This window comes from Tinamus guttatus, unplaced genomic scaffold, assembly GCF_059628265.1.
Source record: "Tinamus guttatus ecotype Peru unplaced genomic scaffold, ASM5962826v1 Tinamus_guttatus_pri_ptg000246l, whole genome shotgun sequence".
NCBI lineage: Eukaryota > Metazoa > Chordata > Aves > Tinamiformes > Tinamidae > Tinamus > Tinamus guttatus.
In genome coordinates this window covers 2,967,179-2,991,623 of record NW_028288780.1, presented here as the reverse complement: position 1 = coordinate 2,991,623, position 24,445 = coordinate 2,967,179, and the positions used below count along the sequence as shown (strand labels likewise).

The following is a 24,445-nucleotide window of genomic DNA, read 5'->3' as shown; positions in this document are numbered from 1 at the left end:
TTCTCAGCATTTTACACAGGAGCACAGCATTTTACAAAGGAGGAATTACTCAGGATGGAATTGCTCATGGTCAAAAAGAAGATCCATGGCAGGGCTAAGAACTGAAATCAGCTCTCTTGAATCCCTATTGATTATTTTAAATATCAGTTCACCATCTTTAATCCTTAAATGATTCACCCTCCTTAAAGCCTAAGATTATGGAATTTTGTAAATGCTACTATTCAGTTTATCACTGTTTGCCTGAATTGATCATCCAATAGTTTCCATCCATCCTAACCAGTATCAGCTGGCCCTTTTCACATAAGAAAATAATTATTAGGACACAGAGCTTATTAAAATCTGTATCTATAGAAATCCACACCTACAAAAAGTTCTGCTTTTCTACTAGTATGTTGTGGATATGCAGGACTTAGCCTTACCAAACCTGCAATAATTTTCATTCTAATACGTTTTTATGTCCACATAAACATACCTTTCTACAAAATAATTTAAAAAGAATTTTTAACATGGCAGTCAAAAATAAATTTGCAGCAAGGCTACTTCGTAATTGCCTTCCAGACGTTTTTGTCTTGAAGGCGTGAGATACTGAATGCTGCTAGGAAGTGAACACTGAGCTGGACTAGACTGTTCTGATCCAGTGTGACAAATTCTATTTTCCAATGTTTGCAGCTGAGAATCCTCCCTTGGACACATGAATGCCAAACGACTGAGAAGGGTTTCTCATTTGATTTTTTCAAGCTGCATATTTGTAACTGTAGCAATCCAATATCTTTAACAAAGACATCACAAGACAAACACAAAAAAAGAATCTTAGGCAGTTACTGCAGAGGATAAAAGACTAGATGATTAACATGCTGGTTTAGTTATGACTTTAGTTTAGAATCAGAAAAAAAGGGATAGAAAAGCTAGTCTCTCTTTTTCAGCCACTGCAGTTAAGAATGTGAGCAGCCCACGCCAAACCAATATCCTGCTAGGAAGTTTGCTTTCCAAAACAGGGAAATACTTTTCTGCCAGAAGGTACCCTGGTTTGTGCAGACTGTGCCACAGAATAGGAAAAGCATCGTCACATATTCAGTGAAAAAACAAAACAAACAAAAACAACCCCAGCAACTCATTCTCAACAGCTGGTATGGAATTAAAGACAAAGCAGCTCCCTAAATCAAAACGAATCCCTCCTATGTATGCATTTTAGTGGCACCTACTGATATACTGCTTTATTAAACAGTCAAATAATAAACCTAGAAGTACTGTAGGATATGTTTTTGCATACAATAGGGTAATCCTTTTCTAGAACTTATATAGAGACATTTGGCACACAACTGTACCTGCTGCACTTTGCACCTGAAAGGATTCACTGTCAGGCAGGTTTCTAAGTCACACCACTTTATCAAGAACAGAGACTGTAAAATTCGGAACAGAGGAATTTCAGCTCATTGGCCATGGCAGAAGATTATCCCCTATCTTGGCCTAAATGCTGCATCTATCTGAACAGCTACCCCTAAGCTTTTTTAGGGCATCACTGGTAAAGCACAGGTATCTGCCATTAGGAACCTGAACAGAGGATCACGATTTTCAGTTTACTCTTGTAACCTTTACAGACAAAAAAAAACAACAACAACAACAAAAAAAAAAACAAAAAAAACACACCAACAACAATGCTCAACAAATGTATGCTTGGTAGGTACTCTGGGAAATGATTTCCCTTTTCATTCACAGGCTCTTTCTTATCATGACTTCACTTAACCCTACTTACCCTGGTGAAAAACAGGCTCACAGATCTCAATGTCAGCTTGAAACTTTAGAATCACTTTAATTTGTGACTTTTATGATAACAAAATTTATACTTTCTCTATACAGTGATCCTTATTACTCTAAGTTTGAAGCTGTGTCTAAAATACATCAGTGCATCTTTTCTACTCAGTTGCTGAACAAACTAAGTGGTATGGACTATTTTATTTCACAGATTCTCTTAAGGAGTCCCTCTCTCTCACTTGTAAATACAACCTTCTGGATCAAATACAAAAATTGCTTACATGGAAATGAGCTATTAGGAAATTATTAGTATTTAGCGTAAATCTGCTGACATTAATGCAATTTAGAAGCAGAGTAAACGGAAGCAGTGCCAGTGCTATGTCATCAGCCAGTTATCGCTAACCAAAGCTCTGCAAGCAGGTCTGATGATCTGCACAGCAAGTGTTAGACATGCCCAGCGCAAAACCTGCTAGGCGCAAGAACTACTTTTTCTCTATTGCACTGAAGGCAACGTAAGAAAACAGCAGGAAGAGAAAGGCAGCAGTGCTGCGCTGCTATCTGGGTTAGCAGTGTGCAGTGGTGGAAGGATGCAGATGCACACCTGAAAGGTTGCTCTGTAGGGATAGAGGAATGAAAGGGAGCTTAGAAAAGCAGCTAGTGCAAAAATGAACATGTGATGGGTAGGAACATGCAGAAGACTGAGATGGTAAAGAAGAGAGGTTAAAATGCAGCTTAATACACAAACAAAAAGGTGAGTCTTGCATTTTGACAAGCTCTGTTAGCTTATGCATTACTTCCTCTACAAGTCATTTTAAGAAAAGCTTCACAATGCTTCAAGGTTTGATTTGGATGCCTTACTCTTCCAAATCCACATTCAAGTGGATATTCCATCTCTAATGTCTGTCATCTCTGACCAACTGGTTCTACAGATAACTGGCTGGGAAAGTCCCTAATCTCTAAATTCGTTTTTCCCACAGAAGTTAAATGAATATCACGAGGAAGAGACACATAACATTTGCTCAATTTACCCTCTGGTTTCACTCAGAATTCCACAGAAAGAACCAAGTTCATTAACTAGTCCCAGGTAAGTGGCTATCAGAAAAAAAGTAATGATGTGCTTAGAAGCCCTTATTGTATTTGTGTTTCTTAAATGAAAAAACTAACAATAGAAGCCTGCTATATTCTGTGGACTGTTGTGAAAAACTGCATATAATTTTCAGTTGAATTTTGCTGATCTACCTAGCATACAGATAGTAAACTTTTGGCACTTGGGCAGGTCAGTAGCTCGTCATTGGTGAATGAAGGAAGGGGATTAGAGATGCCTTAGTTGGCCTTAGAGGTGTCAAAAAGATTTGATAAGCAAGAGAAGGACAGAGAATGTTATCATGCTGGAAAGAAATTTCTAGCAATTCGTGTTCGTATCTATTGCAGCAGGCTATTGCTTAATGCTATGTGACTAAAGAAAGCCAACAATCCACAGCCTTGGTACCAAAATTTGACCTTTTGACATTTGTGAACTAAAAATTGTGCGAGTATCCATATATTTTCTGAAGGTATAACAATGGCACTGGATCTCATGGTAGAGACCACTAAAGAAGCTACAAAGTTGACTCAGTCCCTGAGTGCACCTAAGTGTACAACTGCCATCTCCTCTGTCTCTAAAACAGGCTCCAGACAGCTGCTCTGTTACATGAGAGTTTGACTTTTCAAAAATGACAAAGCACTCCCTAAAATACCTCCCTCTTGCTACTGAGCACACACTACCACACAGTGTGCACGGTGAGAGAGAACCTCAAATGAAGAGAAAGTGACCTGTGCCTTTATTACACAGCAAAACCTTTGGCTCCTACCCATGCAGGCAGGCGTGAGGTAAGGGAAGGCATCGCAGAACCTTCTGTCTCTTCTCATCTTTTCATGCACGAAAGGAAGAGAAGTTCAAGCCTGCTTTCCCAGCCACACTCCTGCCACATCCCATCCGCATGCACCGCGTGCAGTCAGTACTCCTGCTGCAAACTAAGCACTGTGAGAGGTGTGGAGAAAACCATCCAAGTAGAGGGCAAGGCAGCACTTTAAGAAAGAAGTTAGTGTAGATCCAACAGTCTCATATCACAGCAGAAAATGAGCATTTCCCTGTGTCATAACCAGACAAGCACATTTACCTGGAAGGTCTTTTGGTTTTGATTTCCTAGTGGCACCAGCTTTGCTGTATCTTCATTAAATGCTTATAATGCTAGGTTTTACTGGCAAGATTGGGGAGGGGGTTGGGTTAATATCACTATCCACATACTTCATTTCTATTTTTGGACTGGAAACTATTCTGTATCGTCACCTATCATTGTCCTTTGCTCAGCAAAAGTCACGATTCATAATATACTCAAGATGGAACAGATGTACCTGCCTATCATGGGTGCTGCTCTAAAGGACTGGCTGACTCATCGAACATGGATTCAGGGTCCTATTTTAAGCCTCAATATCATTAACTGAGGGGAGTTCTCTGAGGCAAAATGCAGATTTCTGCAAATGGTCAAGAAACACTGCACTGGAAGATGGCATTGGTAAAGCAGCAACAACATATAATGAGATAAGCCTGGACATATTAAAAATAAGTTGTAGCCAGGCCAGACTCTTTCTTGCGTCGATACAAAGTTAATGGCTTCTTAAAGTTCTTTGCAAATTCTCCTCAGGTCTCAGCCTCTGACACTGCCTAGCAGCAGAGGCAGCAGCCCTGCACCTCCAGCCCAATTTCTCCACCTTACAGAAAGGCCTTGTCTCCTGCTCAGGAGGGAAAAACAGGCCTGTTAACAGTAACACAAGGAAATATCTGCAGTATTCATTTTCTGGGCTTGAAGATCACCATGACAACATAAGAGCAGATTTTTGAGGATGAGAGTTAAGGCATTACTATTTTAAATATATATATATATATATATAAGAGAATAAGATCAGAAAAAACACGACTGGTTTAGTTAAATCCCATCACTAAGAGATTTTTTGAAAGGCATTGGATTAAGCACTAGAAAAATGCTGTACTAAATCTCACATTAGAGATAAACCTTTGGAAAGAAGTCTGTCATTTCACAAGTTCTAAAAATTGCAAATACTGAAGAATTATTTTTTCCTATTAATTCTCTCTGTAACCACAACAAAGACTAAACTTCTATAAGTTTAGAGAAAATTTAGATTGTATTTTCTATCTGCTCTCCTGTGGGTCAGGGGCAGTGGTGGTGGAAAAGACTGACAACTATTTCTCTACCTGGTTGCACGGTTTATCTGCTCTAAATTTTTACTTTTAAATTCAATGAGGAGAGATAAGGGAAAAGGTCCTTCATTACATTTACATTCATTTCAGATCTGATCAAACTATGCTTTTTCTGATTATTAAAAAAAATCTATAAAGACTAACATGAAGGCAACATTCAAATAAAACTTAAACATTTTCTTTTTCATTAGAGTGCATGCACTAGGACTATTTGAAACAAATAGTATCAACATATCGTTGGTAAAACAGTAAGGATATACAATTCATTGTTAAGAGAAAACAAAAGTTCTGAATTTAGTTGAAAACTAGAACTGGAAGATCCTTAGGTACAATTGCTGTTTTAAGAAAACACAAGTTAACTGCACGCTGATATTTTAAATTGTACCGAAATTCCCCATACATATATAAAACTCACTCCTAACGAACCAAAGTCTCATCATAACAACATTGGGCAGAATGTAAGTAGTAAAAAGCTGCACTGTTTTTGTGTTGTTACACTGATTTTCCACAGGTATTAATAAGATGGTATGTTTGGATTCTGTATTTCCATAAGGAAATCAAAAATGAACATTTTGCATTAAATGTCAGGTTTACTCAATTTCTAGAAAACTTATCAGTAGAATGAAATGCATTTAAAAGGGTGCTGCTGCTCACGTGTTCTTAAATTATATCCAAAACTCATTTTTTAAATACATATAGGAGATTTATTTTTGTTGTTAAATTAATCACATTTCTGTATTTGGGTGATCCAACCAAAAGCCTCCAGGAAAGCTAGTTTTTTTCTGCACTTCTATAGCACAAAAAAACCCCAAAAATCCAATAAAAGTTTATTTTTTTTTCTTGCATGGACTAAAGATATAAATTCTGGATGCTTGGAAGCAGCAAAAAAATCAATTTTAATCCAACATGCTAACCTCTTTGATCCACCACATCAAGATCCCTAACTGGAAGCTTACAGAAGTGAGTTATGTGTGGAGGGCTCTTGGTCAGGCTGCAATAATGTTAACCTTCAGTTGCAGAGGGAGAGACGTGTTTTGTCACTGAAAACTCTTGCTTCAGTGTGTGCTAATGACTCACAGTGCACACTGTTATAAGAGTTAACACCAACTAACACCAATTGTTTCTATGGAAACAGTTTAATTTGATTGTATTTATTGTTTCATTTAATAATCAGAGCATAAATTAAAGAAGTGAGACAGTTCTTGGATGTACTTTAAACAGAAAACAGAAATATTTTGGGGAATTTGAGATAGACTTGCCTATGCTTTTAAAGTAAAGAATCACTTCGTTAACAGCAGCAGCGTCGAGTGCTTTTGCCATGGGCACAAATCAATACCTTAGTGCTGGGGAATGCTTACAGTATCATTGTATCATGATACTGTTATCATGATACATTATCATGGTACTGCTTACAGTATCATTAGGCATTTCCATATGAATAATACTTAGTTTTTCATCTAATACCTATTAATTATGCCAAGTTCTTTCTTAACCAGTAATGTATTTGCTCATTTCTTTTCTTGGGCTTTTAAGTGTTTCATTAGTTTGACCCAAATTCAGATTAAAGACGAATAAAACGGCAATATGCAAAAGTTTTTTGACTTTCACTGTTTTCCAAGGGGGATTTACCTTCTTTCAAAAACCATTTAAAGCTGTTACTGTTTTAAAACAGAATAAAGTACTGTGCAAAACAGGCACATAATTATTTTACTTTTAAATTCTTTTATTTCAGATAAAGCATGCTAATATATACAGAACAAAAATGTGAGTCAAAGCAAGAGCAATATAGAATGGGCAATATGTTGCGTAAAACTTACAAGATGCTTTTAAAAACTTCAGTGCAAAAATTGTCCTATATATCCTTCTCACTTCTAAATCACTTCTGGCAAAATGTCATTTCTTTCACAGTTCCTGCGCAAGCACGTTCCACCTCTATCTTTCATCTAGTGACAAATTCAGATTTCAAATGGAAAACTTAAGAGCAATGGTTTTAGCAAATGACTCTTACCAGAAAAACATATTGAAGAAAAACAAACTTAACATTGCTAAGATCTTATCTGAAGCATCATTCATCTATGCAAAGCAAATATGCTGAATACTTAACAAACTCTAGGCTAGGCCAAGTCGGTTTTTCTTTTCACCTTTCCTTCTCTCATCCTTAATTATCTTTACAGCAGTGAAATGCAAAAGTCTAAATTCTCTCCACCTTAAAGAAAAGCTATCAATAACTTTCCTCTCATTTATTTAAAGTCAAGAAAGCATAAGACTGATGCTTTCCTTCTACCTCTATATTGAAATTACATTTGATATAGTAAAGGACAAACGTTTATCTACTGTATAAGAAGAACACGAATAGGATTGGATTATTACTTTGGGTGACAGTGAAGGGCTATCAGGCTAACAGAGACACCCCCCTAGCATAAGTCTTCCCTGTGTGTGACACGTGACACTCTTAGGCTAAGTCAGAACAGCAGTTAATTCTCTCATGTAGCTCTGTCTCACACGTCTATGTCTGCTACACGTGGGCTTTTAGCTTTTAACATTAAGGATTTGCGCCGACAGGCCGTGATGCCAGTTGCGCAATTTGGCAAAGCGTGGGCTGTTACGTTCCGTTTCAAACCTTTCCCTGTGGCGTGAAGAGACAGAGAGAGGAAGGGAGGGAGACAGAGAGACAGGGAGAGAGACAAAGAGGAGAAAGAAAGGAGGGAGAGAGAAAGGGGTTAGGGAATATGGCTACCACTCCCCTGCCTTATAACTAGGGCTATGGCAATTTATTTGGATTTTTATTCAGCTTTCAAACCAGTGCAAAGCTGGCGGGGTGATCTTTTTTAGAGTGAGCATGAAGGGTTTTTCAGCTTTTCATTTCTGAGCAGTAATAACTTCACAGTCTTTGAATTATGCTCGGTTTGACAAGGCTGCTTTTGCTAGAAATCTAGTGTAACGCCATTGCTTTCTTGCCAGCACATTCTCTCAACTATCCTCCCACCTACTGAGCGGTTAGTGAAAGTTAGCTCAGTTCAAGTGCTAAATTAGCACGTTTTCCATTCTCAATTCCTAAGTAAGCCTATACCCTGTCCTGTAAATACCAGCCGCCATGAATTTGAGTAGTATTTCTATAGATATGTACACACACACACACGAAAACACGTATCAGCTAGGCTACAGGAACTCCCAAATTCATTAGGTGTTGATATCTACATAAATATGACTGGTCACTTGCACTTGAAAGCAGAATATCATGGGATTTTCAAAAGCACAGTCCTATGGAGTGACTCATAGAATCACAGAACCGTAATGGTAGGAAAAGCCCTTCAAGATTGAGTCCAACCGTAAACCCTTCAACACCATGCCTGTTAAAGTATGTCCCTCAGCACCTCATCTACACGTTTCTTGAACACTGCCAGGGGTGGTGACTCCACCACTTTTCCTGGGCAGTCTCTTCCAATGCTCAATTACTCTTTCCATGTACAATTTTTTTCTAATATCTAACCTGAACCTCCCCGGTGCAACTTGAGGCCATTTCCTCTTGTTCTATCAGTAGTTATTCTGCAGCAGAGATCAATCCCACACCTCACTACACTCTCCGTTCAGGAGTTGTAGAGAGGGATAAGGTCTCCTCTGAGCCTCCTCTTCTCCAGACTAAATAACCTCTGCTTGCCCAGCTGCTCCTCATAAGATCTGTGCTCCAGCCCCTTCACCAGCTTTGCTGCCCTTCTCTGGACACATTCCAGCACCTCCATGTCTTTCTTATAGTGAGTGGACCAAAACTGAGGCCAGTATTCCAGGTGCAGCCTCACCAGCGGGAATGAGCACTTCCCTGGTCCTGCTGGCTACACCGTTCCTGATGCAAGGCAGGAGGCTGTTGGCCTTCTTGGCCACCTGGGCACACTGCTGGCTCATGTTCAGCTGTCAACCAACACCCCCAAATCCTTTTCTGCCGCACAGCCCTGCAGCTGCTCTGCTCCAAGCCATTAGCGTTACATGGGGTTACGTGCAGGATGTGGCACTTGGCCTTGTTGAACCTCATACAGTTGGTCTCAGCCCATCGATCCAGCCTGCCCAGATCCCTCTGCAGAGCCTTCCTACCCCTCAAGCAGATCTACTCTTCCTCCCAGATCATCTGGGTGTCATCTGCAAACTTGCTGAGGTTGCACTCAAACCCCTCATCCAGATCGTTGATAAAGATATTAAAGAGCACCAGTCCCAACACTGACCCCTTGGGAACACATCCTGTGAATATCCCCCAACTACCTTTTTACTGACAAACAGAAGCACTTCAGTTGCCAAGCAGTGTCCAACCCTTCTCACAATCGACTCTTGTAGATCATTTAGAGTTTAAACTCACGTTTTGCAAATAAAAAGGCTAAGATGAGGGCATGGGATGAGAGCACAGACAGAGAGAGAAAAGACAAGTGTATTAAAAGGAATGAAAAATATAATATTCTTATTTGCAAATATATTTCATTCATTGCAAACAAGGTATTTTTCCCTCACCATTTAAACCCAAATGCACCTTAATTGTCTTAATAGAGCAGAACCTGAGAGTGAAACTGGGCAAACAGAAAAGGGCAGCCCAGGCTAGTTTTACTCAAGTTGAATAATGGACAAACGAGTAAGAGTGTCAACAAATCCATTGATAAATCTATATCTTCTAACAACACAATGTCATGTAAGTAATACTCCTGAAGGAGTCTTATAGTTTTAACTTTTATGTTTTTACATGATGAGAAAGTATATATTATTCCCAGCTGAAATCTTAAAACTTGAGAATGGCACTTTATTTTTAGAAATAATTTGGAACATACTAGCTATAATAGGTCTTGCATCAAGTTTAAAAATTCTCTCATTGCTTTGAAGATATAATCCCTGCATTCAAGGAAAAGGTATAAAGAAACATATTTGAATGAGATACTTTCCTTGAAAATATCCTGTAACAATCACTAGAACAGTGAAGTTCCCACAGCAAATTATGATCTTACATATGACTTCAAAATATCAGTAATGTAAGCAGAAGACAGTCATGCAATGAACTCATCAATATGACCTGCAAATAACATTGACACCTGAACATTCCTGAGCATTAGACGTCCTGCTGAGCATGTCATGAAGCAGTAATCCAGAAGTATTTCTACATAAGGAACACCTCTCCCAAAAAGCTATTAATATTTTTCTCTTTTTCAAGCATTTGAAAGAAACTTGATCTCCATTTCATGCAATCCTCCCTGACTACACTAGCAAGCTCACACCAGGAGACAATACAAAGCACAAGACAGTGTGCTCACAGCATGCTCCGAGACCAAAACATTCCATCCAGTGAAGTCTCTGGCATTATAGGTTTTTGGACATAATTTTTTTCTAGACTCCCAGAACAGCAGAGATTTAATGCAACAGTGCCTCTTTAGAGAGCCACAGTCCCACGGGCATCTCTTGCATTTGGGGGCCCAGCGAACTATGCAAGTGATCCCAAACTATGGGCAGGAGGTGCCCAAAGAAGGGGTGGTTGTACAGACTGCCTGGAAAAGTCAATAAAGAGAAGTTTCTTCTCCATTATTGTGATAGGCAAGAAGAGTTAAGGGTAGAAGGAGCAAAATCAGACACATAGAATCCAAACTTTTACACAGCTAAAATATCACAAGTCTGTCTCCAAAAGGTCTGAGAGACAGAAGTCCTGTAGGGCCCGAGGTAGTAATGACAGAGGCAGTCATGACACTCATAACGACTGGTGCTGTCAACTTTGCAGGTGACATATGTATGATGGATGGGTCTGGACACCAGGCCGCCAAGATGGGGCACAAGCACTAATTAGCTGAACAAGAGGCCTCATTTCACTCCTTGCATCAGAGCTCTTGCCAATAACACTGTAACATTGTGCAAATACTTTATATATACTCTTTTTTTTTTGGGCCTCTATGATCCATGAATGCCCTTAACATTCTTCACATAGTGTTCAGCAGTGCTTAAGTGTACTCAGACTCCTATAACTGTCCCGGTCAAAAAGGGTAACACAGTGATAGCTTAAAACTGTGGACAACGTGCCGTGTACCATGGATGTAGTCACCTACTCTGAATCAAGTATGCCATTTGTGGTGCCTTTGTTGATTAATCATTTTTAATATATGCGATCCCACGTTAAGTGTTCAGTATCTGTTATTTTGCAAATCCACTAGAGCTAAAAATTATTTCTTCAAAACTACGTATTGCTCTCAGATAGGTATAAGGGGGACTCTTACGTTCAACAGAATGTTTTAAATACCATCATAATGTGCTCTTGCACACATGTATTACTACATCAAAACATATGATGCATAATATATTTAACAGGAATTAGACTCACACATTTGAGAAAAGCAAAAAAATCATGACAGATGTAATGTCAAGTCTGATGTTCAGACACCTACTGATGAACTTCTGTGAATGACACTGGAAGCTTTATAACAAACCTAGCAAACTGAATGTACACTCATAGTATCTTCAAAGAGAAGAGAGCAGATACCTGTCTTACTGACTCAGTATTTGTAACCTGCACTATGATCAAAAGCAAAAACACATTATCAAGTCACATTGCAGGAGATAAAAAAAAAAAAAAAAAAAAAAAAAAAAAAAAGCAAGGGGTTGAGTATCATATACATCCCTGGCAGCTTCTTTGAGTAGCTAACCCAAGATTAGAGGTATGCAAATCAAGCCCACATGCAGGATGCTCCAATTAAACCACAGTTCTTAAGCTGGACACAGGATCCTCTAATAAATCTATCCCCAGGCAGTGAAGGACAACACTAGATGATTTTAAGCCCTTAATGTCTTCTAACATATACCTTTGTATCACTGTTATTGGTAGAACATCTGAAAACTGACAAACATATTTCTCAGCTAGCAAAAGCAGTCCTGTGTTCTCAAATTCTACATTACAGAAAACAAAAGCAGATGATGATTATGGACATAAATTGAAAAAACTGCTTTACTGTTTCATTTCTGATGAATCAAATGCCAATCACAGGATCATCCAAATAAATTGCTCATAAATTTCAACACCATCACAATATTAAATATTTTAATCCAGTTATAGAATAAGTAGTTACACAGGCTTGGTTTTAGAAATTCATTACATTCACACTCCCAATAAAGTAAATGAAAATTGCATATGCAGAGAGCTTTAAGATTTGAACACACACCTCAGGATTTTTTCACTATTTTTCTTAAATACATGCCACTGTTACCCTTTTGATTCAAATGCCTCTCATGATAGCATTTTGATTTAGTATTTTTTATGTAAATATGTTAGAATATTTTAAGACAAAAAGGTAGTTTTGCATCTACTTATCAATGCTGTTTTAAAGCATTATTTGATTACCAGGAAGGGGGAAAAAAAAAAAAAAGTAATTCCCACAATTAGTTGCCTACCTCGATCTCCTCAAGGCTTCTTCATCTGGATCTTGCACTACAGATTAAAAAAAAAAATTTGATAAAAAATGGCAAGATTAAATTCGTGTTTAAAATACAAGTTCTTAGAAAAATATCACTGCAAAGCCTATTGAAAGATATATGCTTGCTGACTTTGTAGCAATGGATTTTTCTAAAAACAGTATGAACAAAAGCAGTTCCCTAGAGCTCACGAGGGGACTAGATAAAAAGCAGCTATTCCTTTCACATTAATTTATTAGCAGACTTGCACATCTGTAGGCAATGAACCTACAGGGAGGGCCCTCTGTTTTGTAGGAAAGCATCCAAGGCAGTGGCAGATTCAAATGCTGAAAAAATGAGGAGGAAATACTGAATAAGTATTTCCATTCTCCTGAATTTCTTTCTTTCTGGATCAGAAACAAGATCTGAGTTAAGTACTAAATGGCCAGAAAAGCACTTCCACAAGCAAAAAAGCAGTTGATGCTCCCGGGATATTCACAGATCATCTCTGTCTGAATACAGTTGCTAGGAAACCCATGTACAAAACAAGTGATAAGATGGGTATTTTTGACCTCAGAAAGTCAGTTCTATAGAAGTGTTGTTACAAGGGACATTAAGTCGTTTATCCCCTTTCTAACAAACTGACAGCTCTGCACATCTCACCTGACTAGAAAGTGAAAAATTACATTGCGTACATTAGATTTGCAAGGAGGAGAAACTATTTGCTCTCAGATACTCTTTTAATGTACAGTCTGCTATTCTTTTATGGTGATGCCCATGGTAGATCAATGGATTTTGTAAGTAAAATGCAAGATGAAATCAAACACTTGACCTCCAGTTACATTCAAGGTTTTCTGATCTTCGGCATCATAGAAAATGACTACAAGCAGGACGTGAATCAATCTTGGGTATCAGTTGCTAATACTAAGATAAAAAAAATTAAGACATGAATCCAAAACCATGGATGGGGGAGATGTTTTGCTATTTGACTTACTGTACTCTGTTCCTGTCATCTGGGCGAGGATGCGGAAGGACCTAGACTGCAGATTGGCAGAACGGCGACTCCAGTCTTCAGTTTCATCCTCAGGCTTGTTCTGAGTCTTAAGCACAGCCTGATACACTGGAGAGGCACTGTCTACATGAGGATCTTTAACTGGAAGAGTACTGCAATTCACAAAGTGCAACGTTGTGAAACAGCACACGGTGGTGTCTTTCACCCCAACCTCTCTAATATTACAGTTTCTCATCCAAAAAACACCAACCCAAAATACTGCTTTGAAAAAATAGCAGTTTTCACAAAACACAAATAGATCAAACTGCCATAGTCCTGTACACATAATCTGTTAAACAGGTGAAACTTTTTAAAGATGAAATCTAAATCTGTACTCACACTCCTGCATGATATCTTGCATCTAAAATCTTAAACAGCACAGTGTGCCTTAGACTCTTACGATGTCTTGATCACCTTGCACCATGACATTCAGGAGAAAGCTTTGATGTTATACATCTGAAGCCAAAGTATACAACTGTACATAACATGAGCTCAAGTAACTTCGCTGACTTATGACACAAGCTTGAAGTAGACTTAGTAACTTAAGTGTGTGTGTGTGTGTGTGTGTGTCAGAGAAAATAGCTTTTGCACAGCAGTCATAATTAAATTTTAAAAGAGCTGCAGACACACTCAGGGCATGATGTGTGCAGTCGTATAACAACTCTGCTCCATGATTCTTCTAAATGCAAGATCTGTTCTGAAAGCAAGTGATTTATTGTGACTGCTTTAACATGCTACTTTGTGTAGAGCCTTGCAAGTACCATGTTAAACCTAATGAAAACTGAGAAATGGCTCTGTAATTAAAAAAAAAAAAAGGGGCCATATGGTCTAACAAACTCAGTGCTATAAAATTCAGGGAATCTGTGCAGTCACTTGTCATAAAACTCACTTCTACAGTTCAGGGTCAAACTCTATATTTTGGAAGACATGACTGTACATGAAAATCTACAGCAAACCTAGGGTTGTGATTTGAAAACCTGAGAGGACTCATGGAAAAGCCAAAAAGCGTCTGATACCTTACGTAAAACAGCAACATACATTGTGCGGAAAAATGAAACACACTATTAACTATTCTAGCTCAAACACTCTGTCTGACAGATGTTGGCTTCTGTACCACACAACATAAGCTGTGTCAATGGATCTGCAACTGCACAGATCACGAGGTATTTTTCATGTAAGAGTGCAAGGTGGTAAGGAACTTGATGTGTGCTTATATAAGATGCGAAACTGTAAGCACATATCACACTCAACTCTTGCATAGTATCTCTTTAGAATATTTTTATAAGAGTATTTCTACTCTTGATAAGCCCCAGCATATGCAAACTTCTCATTTTCTTGGGGATTTAGCTGAAGTTCTTTTTCTATGTTTTGATACAACAGCCTACAAGATGGAGCCTGGCTTAGGAGAAGAAAAAAAAGTAAATTGTAAAACAAAACAAACAAAAAGTAGATCTCAGCAATGTACGTTCTGACACAAAACAAAAATATAATAAAGTCTCTCAACTTGGAAGATGCCCTGTAGGGGGAGGCATTTTTCTTCATCAGCTCCTTTTTTAGCTTGTGTTTTCCTATAGCACTGTATTTATCATATCATGGGGATTTATTTATTTAGGGAAAGGTTGCTGATGAAACATGCACCATCGGTGGTTTCCGCTATTAGTGCACCAATTATGTAGAGTAGATCAATATCTTTCTTTATCAGATGGAAGAGGGATAAGAAATCAGTTGTTTTCTTCTTCTGACCCCCTTGTACAAGGCAGAAGGGCTTCCTGAGGCAGGAAAGCATAACACACTTCTGCCTTCTATTGACTTAATGTAGAGACAGTAGGGATAGTCTTCATAAGGAAGAGGGAGGGTCTGTAATGTTAACTGAAAGAAAGTAAACAGCCCTCTTAGAATTATTCGGCTGCCACTTCACACTTCTTGGCTGCTGCTGAGAGGCTCTGTCATTGTGAGAGGGCTAGGAAAATTCCCCTAAAATACGATGTTTTGGGTGACTGCCCATTACTGCCCAACAGTTGATCATCTTTTTATCTCCAGACTTGCATTTTAAACCTGATGAAACTTATAGCATTGCTACATGTGATGGCACATTTCAAAACTACAGACTGTTGCAGACTGGACAACAACCACCTGGGTAAGTAGTACTGCTGGTTTCAGCCAGGTATTACCGTGGCAACAGTGGTGTGTTTGTCATGCACAGATCAAATTAGTTTATGCAAATATTCTACTTAGGCTACTTGGTTCCGTGAATTAACCTTTCCTAGCAAAGGAAGCACCCTTCTGCAAGCTGAACTATATTAATGCACTACATTGGAATATTTACAACTCTGTCTTTAATGCAACAGGCTATACTTTTTTTTTTTTAATTATTATTACATTATAGATGAGTAGATTACAGTCTAGATGAGTAACTAAGAAATATGACCTACTCAGCATTCAAGTGTAAACTACAGAGCATGACTGATTATGACCATTTCATAAACCCAGATGTGATGGCTCATTCTTTCCGTCAGCCTTAGGATGCACGTAACAATGTTAATAAGTGGCTGTTATACCTTTTCCTATTTTTTTCCCCAATCTAGCTGTGTATGTGCAGAAATATCACACACCTTAAACCTACTTCTTCAAATAGATGCAACTGAAAAAAAAAAATCTGCACTGGAATTTTTGAGGGGTTTTCACGTCCTATCCTAAGGACATGCGGTAAAACTAAATTAAAACTGAACCACCTTTGCATATCATAACATAGATCACATCTGTATCATAACTAACTAACATTAAAGCAAGCTTTCAAGACAACCAGACATCTTTTGGTAAGCAGCAATGCGATTTTTGCTGGCAGTTCACCATAAATTATAGTTTACTGCATGAATCATTTCTGGAAGTCATTACTCTGTTTTAATATAATCAAGTAGTTAATTGATGAATAAAATCAAAGTGAGGGCTACAGTGTTTCATCCTTGATGTAGAAATACAATGAAACATAGTAACATTGGGAATTAAACTAAGTTCAACTAGGACTTATAAAAAGCACTAAGGGAAAAACAAACAGATTCACATAGATTGGCAAATTATCCAACCAAAATGACTTACTTTAAATTAAAAACAAGACTTTTAGTCACATTATTGATTTTACTATTAGAACTGTCCAACCTTAATCCTAATAAAATTGTTGGTTTTATATCTGATAAAATGATTTGTGAATTTGTCTGAAACGAAATAAAGGAATTTAAAAGAGGTTTAACAGAAGTATGGATGAAATGTCAGACCACACAGTTCTATCGACAACAACTCTTGGTTCTTGGTATATCACAATAATTAAAGCAAAGCAACACAGAATGAGAAAGCTAGGGCATTGTACCTTTGCTTATATTCCAGCAAGAGGTCTAAATAACTGCAGTATAAATAATTTAAATTCTTTCCTTTATGCTTTCTTTAATGATTCAGTACGTGTGGGTTATTTTCTAAGCAACCTGAGCAGAATGTGATCTCACTAGTACCATGTGGATGGCATGAGCCTGAAGCATCAAACTAGAAAATGACTCCTCATTCCAAGCTTGTCTGTTCTCTTTCACTGAGAAGTAGAGTGTTTCAAGTTATTGCTAAAAAGGAACTGAAACTCTTTCCATCTGTAATCACAGGATGTTTACTCCTTTATGTACCACCTTGTGGCTTCAGGATTTATTGTCCTATGCAAAGGGAAAAGCCTTAAAATGAGTAACTAAATGTTGAGGCCAAATTACAGACAGAGAACTGAGACTAAATGAAATCAATACACAATTTGATTTGCTTTTATATGACAGACTTCTCATAAAATTATTTCTGCATTACATATACTCTGACAGGTAAGCCAATGTTTTATCAGGGAGAACAGTACGAACTTTGCCTTTATATCTAGAATGTAAAGTGCTGTATTATTAAACAATACAATCTACTGGGAAAACTGTTTACCACTAAGCAGGGTTAGGAACTGTATGCAAAGAATAACATTTCACAAATATTGTCTAATATTATGGCAATAACTATCCTATTTCAAAGCAGTCATGAGATATGTGAAGTCCAAGCTCAAAACGAAATAAACAAGTGGCATTTAATGCAGCTTTGGCTGCCTTGGTGCAAAGACTCAACAGTTCATAAAAACCTGATTTTTTTTTTTTTTAAACTATCCATCTATTTCATTTAGCTCTCTGATAGATGTACTTAATACTTTCCCATCATTAGGGCGAATTGTGATGAATGCAACGAAACAATATTAGTATCAGAAATTAGTAGAAAAAAGAAAGAAAAAGAGAATAAAATGATCAGAAAAGGGAACACAGGAAAATACACAGAATATCAACATATTGAGAAAGCTGGTAGTCAGCACCTTTATGAGAAACTATATTAGAAAGTTCTGCTGTATTTTTTTTTTTCTCAAATGAAGGAAGTTCTAATTCAGGTAGAAAGATACTTAACAGAAGAAAGACAGGGATTCATTCATTCTTCATGATATTTCATTTAAATCAAAAAATATGAATGTTAGTTAAGTTATATTTACAGAAATATAAATTTATTTCTTAATAGGGTCCCAATCCTATAACCTAGCAGATGCCTATATTTGGAACACTCCACTAACAACAATGGGAGGCTATAAGAAAATCTGCTTTAGTGCCATGAACTGTTTGCATATGCATTTTTCTTTCTTCTACCTCCTCTTCTCTCAGAATGCCACAAGAATTTGTGTGCAAAGAAAAGATCCTGATTCACCACATATTAACTTGGCTTCACATGCCTGTAAGTTCACCGTCTTTAATGGGGTTTATTCCTAATTTAGTAAAGTTAGAAATTTGAGAAGGAAGATCTGCTATTCAAACGCTGAGAGTTGGAAAAAAATGCTATCTAAAAATATTATTTCTCACTCCACCAAACAACATTATTCCCTTCAGGGTATTTTGCAACTAGTTTTCAGGCATCTATATATAAAAAATTTCTTAAAGCAACAGTACTATAATATTACACTTGTATTTTTAGCTTAAATATAGTCTCTTTTGTCGAATATTCTGGACTCTGGTAAATTTAAACAAGGGGTTTGAGAATAGTGTTAGTATTAATTAAAAATTAATATCCAAGAGGGATAGTATAGCGCAACACTCCATTCTGAGGAACAGAACTACAACCAGTACTAAATACCTCGCATGCTTTATATATCAAAAAACATTTTCCTCCCCTTTCCATTCTTTTTGAGCTCCACATATAAAAGAGTGGCTATAAGAAAGCACAGTCATAAGGTAAGTGACATGCTTTGTATTTTGTATATAATGCATGAGATTTCATATTTCAGTGGTGTTTACCCACTCCAGGAATAACACTGAAAAAGAAATGTTAAATTTTCTAGTTATTCTTCTTTGAAACTTCAAAAGGATACTAACGCTTTCAAATAAGATATAGTACTGATGTGTATTTTTCCACGTTAGATATTCCAGAGAAAAAAGTCAAAGACCACCTGTTGTGTCACGCGGGTAGGCACTACATGATACACCATGCGGAGAAGGACCATTCCACACAAGGAAATCATCTTACCCAGCAAACTCTCCACCTTGGGCTTGTGCCTGGCCTGCAATTGCATCCATGATCGCATCCTGGGAGTACATGCTGATCGGGGTGTTATACTGCGCGTGAATTATGGTAGCCTTGCCGCCCAAGCCCTTCACCTCAATGGGTTTGTGCGTAGACAGGGCAGAGTCCTTCAGGACATTGGGGTTGAAACGTTCCACAAACTCCGTACTGAGTTATGCACAAGTGAGGTTTGACGGGGAAAAGAGGGGAGGAAAGGACAAAAGGGTGACGATTAAGTGAGAAAACAGGCACTAATAGAGGAATGTGCATGTGCGTTCATGGCATCTCACCACAAAAGTGCAGAGAACGAGGCAATATAAAAAGAGTTAAATGCTGGCTGTGGTAATAGACGATTTTTTTGTGTTTGCTCAGATACACAAACAGAAAGAGGCGAAACAGTTGTCATTTTGTAAAAAATCATGAGAAATCACCATGTATTTCTGTAATTTTTACACCAAGAAGTCTACCTTTACATGTATATATATGATTGTATACATATCTATTCACACACGTATATATGCATGCACCTGGATGCACATATATGCTGCAGAGAATTCCCAATTTTTTCACTACATCCTCACTATTTCAAATGGATCTTATAAAGCACAAGAAAGTGCAATGAGGTGAATAAATGTCAGATTCTCTATTACTTAGAAACTTACAATGTTTTCTGCATGGATAATTAATCACAGTGCAGTTTAGTACTCATGCCTTTTAATCTTCAAAGCTCTCCTTATAGAGGCTAATTAATCTTCACAAAAATCTGTGTGCACCGCAAGAAGAGTTGCTATAGTATGATATATTCCCTGAAAAATCAGTCTTAGATCAAAACAACCTACATTGCAATCTATGGGACAACTGCAGTTGGAAGAGTTGTAGCCATATTTTCTAGTAGCTCCACTTATAAGTAAGGATTTCATTTGAACAACTGAACCTCAGGCAAGATAAGTTAAGTTTCCATAGCAATAGAAAGTCACTTCAATGTCAGATTTTAACTTACAAGCACCTGGCTTCCTGGCATTGCCTTGCTGTATAATGTTATCACTTTAGAGTCAGCATTCAGTATTTTTAGGAGACTTTTATTGGATTACCTAAACCTCAGACTGTTATTCCATGAAACAGGTACTCTCTTCTCTAACTACTGGGAGACCAGATTGTTCTTTCCCTGCCCACAGCAGGGGGATATAGTACAGGTCCTGTACACTAATCAGAGCAGGGCAATGTTTATTTCTTTAGGAAATAAGTGTCATTTTGAATTGAAGCAACAGCTAGAAGGGGGGGAATATTCCTCACCACCAAAAAAGAATTATGAAAAGGTTATCATGGTTTAGCTGCAGTAGGTGTCTGAGAAATAAATCAGAACCCTCAACCTTGCATGCAGGAAAAAGAAAAATCAAGTAAAGTTGGTAGCCATCTAGCTTAATCTTCCACTGACTACCCAAGGTGGTGCGCCACCTGTGCAGCCAGCCAGCAGAATCCATTCTATTTTCCGCATTTTGTTTGTGGGATGCCTGACTGAAGATGGACGGTAAGAGAGTTACGCATCATTCAAAATAGTTGAAAGAACATTAACAGCAACGTGCTCAAGAACAAAGACACAGATATGCACATGCTGCAGTATAATCACAGCTTTTAACCCATGCATCATTGTCATAAGGGAGGGACATGGAAAAGCTGCATTATGCATTCATGCAAAAGTGAGATCAGCTTTTTACAAAGACATTTACAATTATTTTTTCCATCAACTATTTTCTAAATATGACATGATTATTAAACTGACCTCATCTGCTTAAGGATTTTATACTCACTGTTGACTTCTCAGCATGCACATGCCTTACTCTAACGATGGCTTCTCTTTTGTAATGCACTACACAACCCGGTCATTTGGAACACACAGATCCTGGACATTTGGAACTTAGTGTTCTCCTTCCTCACCACTATCATAAATGTTGAAAAGATTCTAAATCCAAGACTTGAAGATTGCCAAGTAAACAGACTGAGGTAAAGAATATAGAACATAGGAGCTGGTTTCAACAGTTAGTTAAGGAATAAAAACTAGATCTCTCTAGATCTAAAAGAAGATCTTAGAACAGCTTAAGCTTCCCTAAAAGTAGTAGCAGTAGTAGTGGTAGTAACGATTTAGAGTTTGACTCGTATAACTGAAATGTTTGAATGATCTCTTGCAGAGATCATCATCATCAGATTTAGCCAAATTACCCATACCAAAACAAAACATTTACTGAAATCAACTGGATTTCTATAAAAAGAATAGAAAAGGGTACAGATTTTTGTTCTTATTTTAGCTCAGAGAATGGAGAGAGATACTAATGACTGCAAGGGCTGCTGTGTTCTAGGACAAAGCAGCAAAGGTACAATCCTAGAAACAGCTGGAGAAATTGTGCCAATGAATGCTAATTTTATGCCAAACTAGAGAAAAAAAAACACTATCAGTGATCAGAAAAAAACAAATACAAAAGAAAGATTTAAAAAACTATAATATGACTTCCCTGTTCCACAACAATAACAACATAATAATTATAACTATAATGTGGCAAGAGTTTCTTAGAATACAAAGCAGTTAGATGCCTTGTTATAAGCAACAGAAAATGCCAGTGTGAATTACTTTCATTAAATAGACTTCTATGTTTATGCATTCTACTATTTCTATACTACTCTCACCAGTTTAAGTTTGACATGTATTTTATTGCTGAGTTTAGCCCAAACTCTTCAGCAATTTCTGGACAGCATTCTTTCCAGTGACACAAAGAGGAATTCAGAAAGAATCCTTTGCCGTTATCTTAGAAAATTAAAGAAATCTGAGAATTTAATAATTTTCCCTAAATAAAATAGATCAATCATCATTACAAGTCCATAGTTTGTTTTTATCTGAAGAAACTTTTAACTAAGGTCAATAACTTTTCAAATCTTTTCAAGACCAATATCTGATACCAGCAAATACTGTTAAGTGTGAATTTAAGGAGTAGGACTTAAAAAAATAACATAAAAGTTCATGCTAAAAATACAGCACTAATATAACAAAACAAATAAAAAAGGGCTATTACTAAGACTCCTCCAATCCTGATAGCATGAAAATCATTTGAAGGGTTCAGTGGAATTATACCCTGGCTGTAGAAACTAAAAAGCTTGAAAGTAATGCCAAGAATCAAGCAATCCCAAATTCTAACTATGTTTTCAGTATTAGAACATTACCATGAAATGCTGAGCACATGGTATTCTTAGAGCCACCAATGGATGCCAGTGCCATGTAAGACACTTGCCATACCAGTGAGATTTTTTCAAATACTTGCACTAGCAAGCCAACACAGCAGGAACACCAGGGCTCATGCGATCCCAGAAAACAAAACTTCACACATACAGCGTAACACAAATACTTGGCACTACACAGAAGTTATACTAACTTGGAAGTGGTGTTGGTTATGACCTAAAAGAAGAGAAAGAGAACAAACATCAAAAACAAGGAGAAATTGTCAATAGTTTTTAGAGTGCAAGAGACAAGAAGTATTTACAGAAGTTTATGGAGGCTTTTTTCCAGTTTCTCTACAAATAGAAGCAGAAAATAAATGTACACCTGAAAACCCCAACATGATTAAGAAAGGAAAAAATGTAGGGATTATGGTTTATCCACTAGGATTTAGTAGGGTACAACGGCATTTTGGCTGACCCTTGAATGCGATTTTATTACTGTACATCCCTGGAAGTACGTTTATCTCAGAAGCACTGTTTCCAAAGTGGACAGTAGCAAAAAATAGGAGACACTTGTAGAGTATATTTCTCACCTAAAAGTAGTAAATGAGTGGTAGAGATGACATTTTTCCCTCAGATACCAAATATCTAGGGAAGAGTCTATTCTCCACAGGCTGCCCTCAGAGCATTAGTCTTGCAAGACTGATCTTCTGGCCTTTTATGTGCTGGAGAATAGCCAGACAAAATATTCATGGATGTTTTAAATCTCAAAATAAGGTAAAAACTTTTTGATTAAGCAAACTATTTGCCTGAATTTAACTGCATGTATATTATGCCAAGAGTGGTGGGAACTAATTGATTCAGGCCTAGTCTTTCCTAGTATTCTCAGTGTGAAATGAAAACAGACAATCCAGTCCATACATTCTGTATTCACATCAGAATATTTGTTATGCACCGAGCTGAAAAAATATACATTCATTCTACATCCTGTTGTGCTCCATTAACAAGAGGTAACTGGCTTGCACAATAATCCAAGAGAAACGCAACACAAAAACTCTAAAAGTAGGCCTTAGGCCAGCCAAACTAGATGCAACAGACAGAACGTGCCCAGCCTGTAATGCCCTATTATTTGCCAGTAACTCCACAGGTTGCAAGAACAGTATTAATGAAATATGATTATTTTTACTTAGTTTCATCAAACCTTAGAACATCCATTTTTTGTTATTCTTTGATGAAGAGTAATTCATCACAGTATGACTAAAGGGAAAATGAAAAAGACTGCAAGATCAGTTGTTAAATATCACTCCTTACTTAGCTGCACAGAATACCCCTGATAGTTCTAGGCACTGAGCCTACCAACTTGCTACCAACACTTCCGGATTTGGAGTGGATCTGGAACTGATACATGACAGGGGAGAGCAATGGTACTACTTGAGCGACATGCAAAGGGCATTTCTCTCTGCTTTTCCTCAGGGAACCTTGGCTATTTCTGCTTCTTTTACAAAGCCCTACAACTGACTCTGCCACCTCTGTTTTTCATTATCAAAAATATTCTAATGAGCCAAAGCCAGTCAAGGCTCTGCACTTTTGCTTTTCTGAGGAAAAGCCATCACAGATCACTTTCTACAGTTACTGTTCTTCAGATCTCAGATTGGAGAATACTCAGCAAGCTATACAATCCTGAATAAGGATACATTTATCAGTTTTTTCAGGAAACAGTAGAGATATATTAGGAACAAGTTGTAGCCAGTAAGCACAACAGTGATCCTATATCCATTTTAGGTATTTATAAGACAGCTGGGCACTCGCTTTAATCAAACGCAGTGTAATACTATCATGTTCTAAAGTGTACTCTGGTGGCTGCTGTAATCTTCTAATCTGAGTCTCCGCCTTGCACATAAAGCAACACATTAAAGGTAGAAGTAGAGTCCTTAAGATAGGTCTTAAAGAGAAGAACCACTCATTAGCATGAAAACATATGTTGAGAGATAAAAACATTACATGTATGCACTAAAAACAAGTTAAAAGCTATGTGTCTCACTAAAGATTTTCAAAAAAGTGAACAGATTAGTGCAGTGTTCTTTGGAAAGCATGTGATGAGCAAATCCTCTCCCATTTAAAGTCACTTTTTTTTTTTAGCTTGATCTAAATGTGGACATGTACTGAACACTCAACTTGTTCTC

The 24,445-nt window shown here is 37.5% G+C and overlaps 1 protein-coding gene across 1 annotated transcript in view; it reads right to left on the bottom strand.

The window, feature by feature from the left end:
- The window catches only part of LDB3 (LIM domain binding 3), a 102,650-nt gene that overhangs the window by 27,298 nt on the left and 50,907 nt on the right, over window positions 1-24,445 (bottom strand). Inside the window, exons 5-8 of the mRNA XM_088526358.1 lie at window positions 22,478-22,500; window positions 19,023-19,226; window positions 13,404-13,573; window positions 12,410-12,446 (exon numbers count right to left, since the gene is read on the bottom strand). Of these exons, the coding sequence (XP_088382484.1) occupies window positions 12,410-12,446; window positions 13,404-13,573; window positions 19,023-19,226; window positions 22,478-22,500 (434 nt within the window). The remainder of the gene's footprint in view (window positions 1-12,409; window positions 12,447-13,403; window positions 13,574-19,022; window positions 19,227-22,477; window positions 22,501-24,445) is intronic.